This window comes from Coturnix japonica, chromosome 9, assembly GCF_054131305.1.
Source record: "Coturnix japonica strain WE chromosome 9, WE-NBRP24, whole genome shotgun sequence".
Taxonomy (NCBI): Eukaryota; Metazoa; Chordata; class Aves; order Galliformes; family Phasianidae; genus Coturnix; species Coturnix japonica.
Window position 1 is genome coordinate 7,545,313 of NC_140671.1, and position 9,204 is coordinate 7,554,516.

Sequence of the window (9,204 nt, forward strand, 5' to 3'; positions counted from 1 at the left end):
TATTTAAAACACTTATAGAGTGTTCCCAAATGCCAAATCATGGTCTGAATCTCACTGACCTTAAAGACTTACGGCTGCTTTGTTATAGTGTCACAGAAACCAAAACAGGTACAAAGCAAAGCAAACCAAACCAAACCAGAGTTAGATCCACTTCTAACTTCTGGGAAAGCTGCATAATATGTATTTTATATATATATATATAAATATATATATATTTCACATCTAGGATGGACATTTTCTGATGTATATAAGACTGTAATTTACAGAAACACAATCTCCTTTTCTGTCACTTTGGGGTTTCCTTGGCTTTATCCCAATACTTGCACTTCTACCTTCCCAATTCTCTCCCCCATCTCATCTGGGCAGAGCCAACAAGGGTCTGGCTGGTACAGACCTACCTGCTTTAAAGCACAATGCTCCCGAACACCACAGCCTGTCCAGACCACCAAATTCTTATCATTACAAAAACATATTCTACTCAACAGCATTTTAAAGTTACTACCAGGGAGCCTTATGGGCTCAGATGAAAAAAGCATTCATATCCCTGCTTTAAAGACAGAAGATTAGAGGCAACCCTGCCCAGGGCTAGAACTAGGAATCTTCCCCCAGGTCCCCTTAAGGATGTTGCCAGACATCACTGATTTTCTCTGTCATGTATCCAATATACACTCTAAACCCAGATGCAGCTGGAAGTGACAAGTGCAGGGGCTGACAGTGATCTGACTGCACAGCGCCTGCAGCTATGTGGGCTGTTGTTTTCTCTCTTCCTCATAGCTTTGGTTTCTCCCCTGCTGTAAACAGGAAATGAATAAAACATGAAGGTACCTCCTGAAAAATGACAGCAGATCACATTGTAAAGGGGGAACTGAAAAGAAGTTCAAAGCGTTTGAACTACTTAATGGAAAACTTGCAGCTTATTATAGAAAGTTGCTGGGTGACTAATTATTGTTAAAGTCTAACCAATGCGAGAGGACCCAAAAAACAGGGAAATGAGGAACTTTTCCCAGGAGAAGCCAAGGTCTGCCATGCAGACCCCCACAAATCTGCTTTCCATTCTGCCTGAGGACCAGCAGAACTCAGGGCTGTGAGGCTTAGACACACACCTGGATATGCACAAACCCTGACCTGACTCAGACATGTGAACACATGAGAAGGAACTTTTCCCATTGCTTTCTTATAAGGCAGAGTCAAAGAATCTCTTCTTAAAAAGAACAGTAGGGACCTACAATCACTTCATGAAGCCAGAGAAATGGGAGCCTGTCTAAAGAGCTTCTGCATCAAGTGGGTTTGGTGCACACAGCATCTCCTCCTCCAGGCAGAGCATAACGTAGGCCTGCGGATGGGCTGTTTTGGGATCTCTCTACCGTATCACAGCTGGATCTCTGGGGAAGGTTCTGTTTGTTTGCACACCATGGCAAGGCTGCACTTTGCCAGCACTGCAGGCAGCAGGCCAGTGACACCTGCACAGCACAGATCATGGGCACATAAAGGAGCAAGCTGCTTCCATGCAGGGACAAATGGCAACAGATGGGAAACCACCACCTGGTTCGCAAACATACAGGTTAAGATGAAGTGTACTGCAAACATAGACATTAAATGACAAGAGCTGCAGCAGCCAGTCCCATTCAACACAAATGTGTTCCCCCAGATGCTGGGGACACCCCACAGCTCTCTGACACATGGGGAGCCACACAATTCCTGATTGTTGCCATGCCTCCCTTTGCCCTCTCCTCCCACACATGATCAGACAATCTGCAGAGGGATAATCTGAAGGTAAGGTCAGCCCAGGGTGTAATGGGGAGAAGGAGAAAGTCCACTCCCCTGGGAGAGCTCCTACAGCCAGAAGTAAACTTCAACCTCCAGGCACAGCAGGGCAGGCTGGGCACAGTGCCTTGAATGAAAAAAAGAACAGGAAGGAGAAGGGAAGAGAGGCAGAGTGCAGGAACCCAGGGCTTGGTCTGGCTGCTCAGATCTGTGGCTCCCAGAAGCGCTGGCTGCTCTTGAAAGGGCTTCCTGCCTCCCCAAAGCACTCAGACCCCTTTGATTTGGGATCACTGAGAAGGGCATGGAAATGTAACATTGATGACACCCAGGAGAATTGTTCCTTATCAAGGAACAACATGATATCAAAGGGGAGCTGCAGGGACTGGGAAGAGCCTTGTGTAAAGCTGACAACCCAGACAAATCCTGCCTGTTTCACACAGTGGTCCCCTGAGTGTTCCATCAGGAGGGGCCCTGGGCCAGGTTGGGCTCACAGATGGACTGCACACACTGCTCAGCACTGGCCCTTTGTGTGTGTGTCTGCTTCTTAATTACAGTTCTATTTGCAGAGCATCTCTTCCAGAAAGGACAAACTGCATAACTCTCAGCTTATGAAAATCACACTCAGAGTTTCTGAGCTGCTAATTAACAGCAGTGTCTCTGTAATTAAAGCTGGGACACGTGGCTATCCCCTTACCCACACTGCTCTGACCAGATGGGCCAGCCACAGCTGTAAAATCAGCACTTCCCCAGCACTGAATGTCTCCATGTTACAGCAGCACCAACCCTACACAGGACAAGGACAGACTGAGCCTCTGGGAGGCAGTGCTGGGGTTGGGGAGAGAAAGAGGCTGACTCCTGTTGCCACTGGGATGGCAGGTTACCTTCTGTTTCCTAGCATGTAAAACATATAGTTTGTGCTGCCCTGTTCATTAAGGGGCTCTTAGGACAAAGGGAAGTGCTCTTGTTATCCCCCCTACACATAAACACACCCTTGAAGCTGCTATAGGCTGTGGCACACCTCCAGGCTGGGTTGGGAGTTGTGCAGGGGAAGATGCAAAGCCCCAAAGATCCAAAGAGCTGAAGGACAGCAGCAGAGAATCCTACAAACCTGTAAGAAGCCAGGAGATTGCTGGAGAGCCTGTCCTGTGTCCTTACACTGCTCTGTCTGGGGAGAGAACAACTTCAGGTGTAGGAGCACCAAGCAGAGTACAGATAAAGCTGCAGGCACACAGATTGCCAGAGCACAGCTGGCACCAATTAGCCTTCAGGCAAGTTGGGGCTGGACTCCAGCACCAGAATGCTGCTGCCCTTGGGATATATCACCTCCAGGAAGGTAGAGTGCTGTCTGGGGAAAGCAGATAAACACTGTCTCTGTTTCAAGATGAATTTCCTTCCCACTCCAATCCCCAGAGTTTCAACACTCAGCAGGATGCAAACACCTAAATGACTTCCTGGAGCCCTGGTTTCAAAGATCAGCCCTTCCAGAAGCAATAAGGCACCACAATCAATAGCAGCCCCAAGCATTCCAGCTTCAAAACCACTGAGCTATCCCTATGCTATCAGAGGCTGTGGGGGCCAATCTGCCTTTCCAATGAAAGATGCTGAGACTTCCTAAGCAATCAGGCTTACACAAGTACCAAGATAAATAAGAAGATTGGGAAAATCTACGTTTCAGAAGCAGCATGTCAACCCCTGAGATGTCACACAGAGGGACAAAGCAGATGCCATAGTTCAAAACAAAGAGGAGCAAAGCTCATGGCTTCCTGGATGTGACCAAGAGAATTAAGATAGATACATCCATCTGCTCCTTCAACAGTTTTATTACTGATTCTCTGAAGCTGTGGGTATGAAGTTCTGGGAAGTGACATAAGATAATGGTTTTCAGCCAATAAATGTGAGAAGAGAATGAGCAATCACGTTTTCACGTGGACAAAACTTAGAGCAGAGAACCCTATGGATGCCCAGTAAGTAAAGAGATGCATACAGTACATGGAGATAGGAAAAGAAATCAAGTATAGTTATGAGAGGCTTGGAAAACTTGAAAACATTGTGAAACAGCGTGAATAAGAGCAGATGTAACTCAGTGCAGTGGAAGGAGAGGTGTGTATTGGTCAATGGGAGCTAGCAGCTCCTTTCACCACCACTAAACCTCTTACATAGATTTGTGGAAAAAACACAGTGAGAAGGAAGCAAGGTGTTGTCAGCTCCTGCTTCATCCCATCCCATTTAGAGCTTAGAGAACTGGGTCTGTATGGAGCAATTGTATTTCTCTGAAAAGGCTCAAGAGGTCGGAGTTAAGAATTGAAGCTGGCAAAACGAGCACCAGCTGTACGAGCTGCTTGAAAAGCAACTCCAGGCGAGGAACTCAATAAGAAACAGAGTAACACAAAAGATAATGCCCAGCGAACTGTGCTGACATACAAAAACAAGTGCTCTGCCTACGGTGTTCCCCCTAAGCAAGTTTGCTGTCGCACCCCTTGAAGCAGCACTGAAATCCATCCAAAAAGGAGAATTCCAGTTCTGACAAAGGTCAGTATTTGCTCATCCGTTAAAACATCACAGAAACGCCTGGAAGGCAAAGATGGGGTCACGGAGAGGCCCTGGCTCTGTTCTCCCCGCCTGCAGCTCCCAGAGCTCAGACCTCACCTGCAGCCCCCGGCCGGGGCCGCTTTCCTCCCCCCGTCGCACACGTGTGTGCCCCGCTCCTACCTGCAGCCCCTGCGGCACGTCGGTGTCCCGCCGGCACCCAGAGCCCGGCACAGCACCGAGGGGAGGGAACCCCGGGGAGCCGGGCTGCTCCGTGGGCTGCGGTGAGGTTGGGGCAGCCCCAGTTCTGGCGTCGGGCACTAGGTGGCACAGACGGGAGGAAATTCCAGCGCAGCCTGCGAGCGGCTCCGAGCCTTTCATAGGATGACTTAGGTTGGATGAGACCTTAAAGAAGACCAGCTCCAACCTCCTGGGTGCCCCATTCATGGCCTTAAGCACATCTAAGACAAGAGGCTCCCGGTTCCCGGACGTAACTTCTTGCCAAGCACAGGCTTGCTGCCTCAGGCACACACAAGCCTGGCTCGTGAAGCAGCCCTGTGCTTGGCTTGGAAAAGAGGGGATGAATTCACCCCTAGGGATCAGCTGCCCTGTTTCACTGTCAGACTGCACTTCAGTTATCAGCAGGCTCATGCACACCAGCAGCGCCAGGGAGGGAGGGATGTCAAGGGCCAGCAGCCCCTTCCAGGTTCAAGGAGAGCACCTCAGTGCCACTCCTTTGCCCTGTGCCACAACAGTGCAGAGGATGAGGACTCTCAGCCACCGCTCTCACAAGCACCATCCCAAGGCAGCCCCTCTAAAGCTCTTCTCCCTCTCACCTCCCTCCTTTTAGGACCGCTTGCAGTCCCTTGGAGATCTCCCCAACCTCATCCACTTGTCGCTTTAAGGCGTGGATGAAATTCCTCACCGGTGAACCGTGTGCGGACTGACGCGATGAGGCAAAGCCATGCAGAACTGCTGCGGTCAGCACAGGAGAGGCCAACGTGTTTTTTTACAATGAGGAAAAAGAAGGAGGGGAGGGTGGAAGGCTGACTGCTGGCCTCCGCTGTTCTGACAACAGAAACTCACTTGGCTTCAAAGGTTAATGCAGTGAATGCATCTGGTGAGGCTCATGGGCTCTGACAGCCCGTCTGAAAGGCTCCATCTGCAGCTCGGCAGGAGGGACAGCTGCGAGGAGGGCACTGGGGGAGCAGCATTCTGAGTGCACAAGAAGTGACCCAGGCGAGCACTATCTGAACCCAAAGGTGCTGAGCAGTGCTGTAACAGAACAGACAAGGAAGGGAAACCTGTTTGCTGGAGGGAGCAGGGCTGTGCTGCAGCCTCCTGGAAAAGCTTAAGCTAAGTAGTCACACCGGGACCCTGAGGCTCCTTCTGCCACGAACAAAAGTCTCTGGACAATCTGAAAGCCTGAGGCAGAGGTACAGTACACACCAGCAACACCAGGTCCCGTGCTCCCCTGGGGGCTGTGGTTGCTCTCAGCAGTTTAACAGCATGCTAAGATGCTCAGAGGCAATATAATCTGTGTGCTTGGCAATTTCAAATGCCAAAAGCAGCTTAACAGCACCAAGAGGTGCCTTCAACCGCCCCTCTGTAGGTTTAAGATGGCTTAATTCTTTCATGGAACTGCAGGTCCAGAAACTGCAGCAGCCTCTTTTTAAAGGTAGGGATTTAAAAAAGCTTTTTAGAAATATTTTTGTGAGACACACATCAAATGGGATCCCAGTGGGACACACTACAAGATCAAATATCTCTGATGTTGGAAACGTGAGAAGCCCGTGGCACAGTCTGGGTCTGTGCAGAGCTTCCTCCACTGCTCCTGCAACACTCTGCTCTTCCCAGCACCCAACCTCACACCGCAGCCTCACCTAATCATGGCAAAACCCATCTAAGTAATAAGGGTGCAGAGTGCTCCCAGCGTGGAGAGAAGTAGAAACTCCCCACGTACCTCAGATATCTCATTAATTCATTGTGAAAGCAGTGGAAGTTCAAAATTCTCCCATGCAAAGAAGTCAGGTTAATGCCATGCACAACTGGGGAACACGCATGACCTCCATGCATGCAGCACTGCTGCCCAACACACCTGCGTCATCACGGGTCATTAGGGCTCATATGCAGAAATATTCAGCCTAACAAATTTGCCTTAATAGGCCTTGTCAGAATGTGATCATTTTGCCATAATGAGCCAACGTCCATGATTACTTAAGCAGAATTCTGCCACTTCTAAGAGTTGTTCCTGCCTCAGCCCTGGAGCACCAGGATAATTCAGGGCCTCATGAGCCACTGGGAGAGCCGCAGTGCAAGAAGGAAAAGGCTGAAGAACTAATTAATATTACATGGCAAATTGTTACCACCTCTCCATTAAGTACAGCCTCAGCAGTGTCTGTGTGCGTGCAGTTACAGCTGCCAGCACTGGCACTGCAGGGATTCCCCAGGATCAAAGTCCCACTGATGCTGTGTCCTTCCTTCCCCTCCCTGCACTCTGCTCATTAAGGGGATTTCTTCCCTAATGTATGCTGCTGTGGGAGTGTAGACCTCTCCTTGATGGTCTACAAGAGTCTGAGTTATGGAGCTCCCCACATACATTTCTGTCTCCTGCAGACAGAGTGAGGCAAAAGAGCAAGTGAGAAGAGAGTTAAAGCTGAAGCCTGGAATTGCTCTTTGCAGGTGTCTTCCCAGGACTCAGCTCCCTCGTCTTCAGGAGGTTTGGCTTTGAGAGATACACCAACAAGCTCAGAGCCACCCTGCAGGAAATGACAGCTGAGACAAGCTGCTCTGCAGGCAAGCAAAAGCAGAAGCACAGTGCGAGGCAGCAAATGCAGTGCCTGGCAGCACAGCTTCACCACCACCTTAATCCTCTTTCCCTTCTTAAATGCTAAATTAATCAATTACATTCCCAGCCCAGTCAGAAATACAGCTTTCATCTTATACAAGGCAAACATAATTAGGATTGTCATTCGAATCCCGCTTGAGCAGCATACAGATGAGAGCAGCCCCAGCACATGGGTGTGTGCAGTGCAGTGTGTCCTCCCCGGCAGCAGCTGGGATTGCAGCCCCATTGCCAGGCAGAGCTCCATGCTCTGAGCCATAGGAACCCGAGAAACAGACATGGCAGAGGTTTATCATTAGAAATGCGGTGGAGAAATAGATGAAGAAAGATCACTTGCTGTCTCTTTTGTGTTTTTTTAGCAGCAAAGAAAAGCAGCAAGTGACAGATTCAGAACAATTATTTCTGCACGCAATGCAGCCTGGTGCTGGAACATACTGCTGTAAGGTGCTGTGCTTGCTCCAGTTCAAAGAAGGTTTAGGAAAGCAAGAAGGGTAAAAGGTAATTAAAAGCAGAGATTCCTATCTCCTGGTCAGCTGCCAGAATGACAGTCAGAGAAACAGCAACCTGCACCCTTCCTGTTCTCTCCAGGCATTACCATCAGTCCCTGCTAATACAGGGTCTTCATGGAGAGAGACCATGGGCTGACCCAGAGCCATCACTCTTCTGCTCCAGGCACAGACCTGAGCTCTGCTTACCTGTCCCAAAGGTTCTGGAGCAGAACATCCCCATTACAGGACGCCAGCACAATGACAAGGAGATGTGCCTGAGGCACAGAACATGGGCGAATAGACAGAGGATCTCTGCTTGCTCTGTATTTTTCCCATTCCATTCTTAAGAGAGACTTCTTGGGAGAACTCTACCAGCCACGCAGTGCCCAGCTCAGCTGCAATCAGCAGTGCCATGTGTACCTGTGTTTGGTTTGCACCCTGAGAGGTGCAAGTGCCCCCAGTGGGACTAAGTGTGGGAAGAAACCAAGCCCAGCACTGGTGTGTTTCTTATTAGCTCCTATTATTCACACACTGATTCCAGTTTTAAACCATGCAGACAGGAAACACACAAAGCCACTCTGCTATGAGCTGATCCCTTGGCTACAAACCTGCTGCTCCTCCTTCCAGCAGCATGGAACTCAGGCAGTTCATTCTGCTGCTGTACAGCCCCATCACCATCAGCCTGCCAGGGGTTGTCTTCTCCTATCCATCACCATCAGACATAACACTGCACCATACAGTGATTTTCTCCTGACCCAACCCCTCTTGGACCTCTCCAACCAGACCCTGCAGCCCTTACTCAGCAGCTCTCCCTTCAAAAGGGATGAGCCTGAGTTAGCTTCAGCAGAACCTCAAGGTCTGCTGATGCCAATTTCTCTCCTGCAGGTTCTTGGGTAGAGAGGGAATGAGCAGAGACAGTCAGGGTTTTTCTCTGATCAAACAATGAGTAAAAGTGTGATAAAAGCCCTCATGTTTCACCTGCCGTGCTTGGGGATGTGAATAAACATGGGGCAAAGCTGATGCATCAGTCACACTGCTCTGAGGGCAGCCCCATCCCATCTTCTGCTCAAACCAGCAGAGCACAAAGGAGGCGGCATCATTTGAGGCTCTGAGAAGGAAAGCAAACTTTGCTCTGTACAGCAAAAAGCCACAGCCATTCCCATCCCCCAAATGAGGGCCCAGCACCTGCAGGAATGGATATGTCTCAACCCCAGGCTGCTCCTACAGCCATGGCCACCAACACCGTGCTCGCTGTGCTGCGGGCATCCAGCAGTGGTCTTAAGCAAGAGGGTGCTCACAGCTCCAGCAATGGGAGGTCAGGCTGAGCTGCTGGTTATCCTAAGAGCATGACTCGGCTTCCTGCAAAGTCTCAGAGCTGGGATCCAACCTTTGCTATCTCAAAGCCTCGCTGGATCGCAGCGGTTCGGTCTGGGGATGTGCTAAAGTTGCCGTGCACTGCTGGGGGACGGAGGTTGGTGGGGAGCGGGGCCAGAATTACGCTATCAACCGCTGGTGGGCAAAAGCCGCCTCCTCTGCTCCAGCATCAGAGCGGCAGAAAGCGGCTGTCCGCATCCAAAAGGT

General features: G+C 50.0%; 1 protein-coding gene across 7 annotated transcripts in view; it reads right to left on the reverse strand.

Annotated features, from left to right (window-relative positions):
• The window catches only part of GGT1 (gamma-glutamyltransferase 1), a 41,057-nt gene that overhangs the window by 20,551 nt on the left and 11,302 nt on the right, over nucleotides 1-9,204 (reverse strand). Inside the window, exon 1 of one of the 7 annotated variants that reach the window (XM_015878267.3) lies at nucleotides 5,127-5,360. The exons of 3 other annotated variants lie outside the window; for them this stretch is intronic. Coding sequence is in view for 1 of the 4 variants with exons in the window: in XM_085509500.1 (XP_085365626.1) it covers nucleotides 5,216-5,256 (41 nt within the window). In the remaining 3 variants the exon portion in view is untranslated. Of the gene's footprint in view, nucleotides 1-2,872; nucleotides 2,893-4,473; nucleotides 4,912-5,126; nucleotides 5,361-9,204 lie in introns of those variants that run through there. 3 more of the 7 variants (XM_085509500.1, XM_085509502.1, XM_015878266.3) reach the window with 3 other exon arrangements.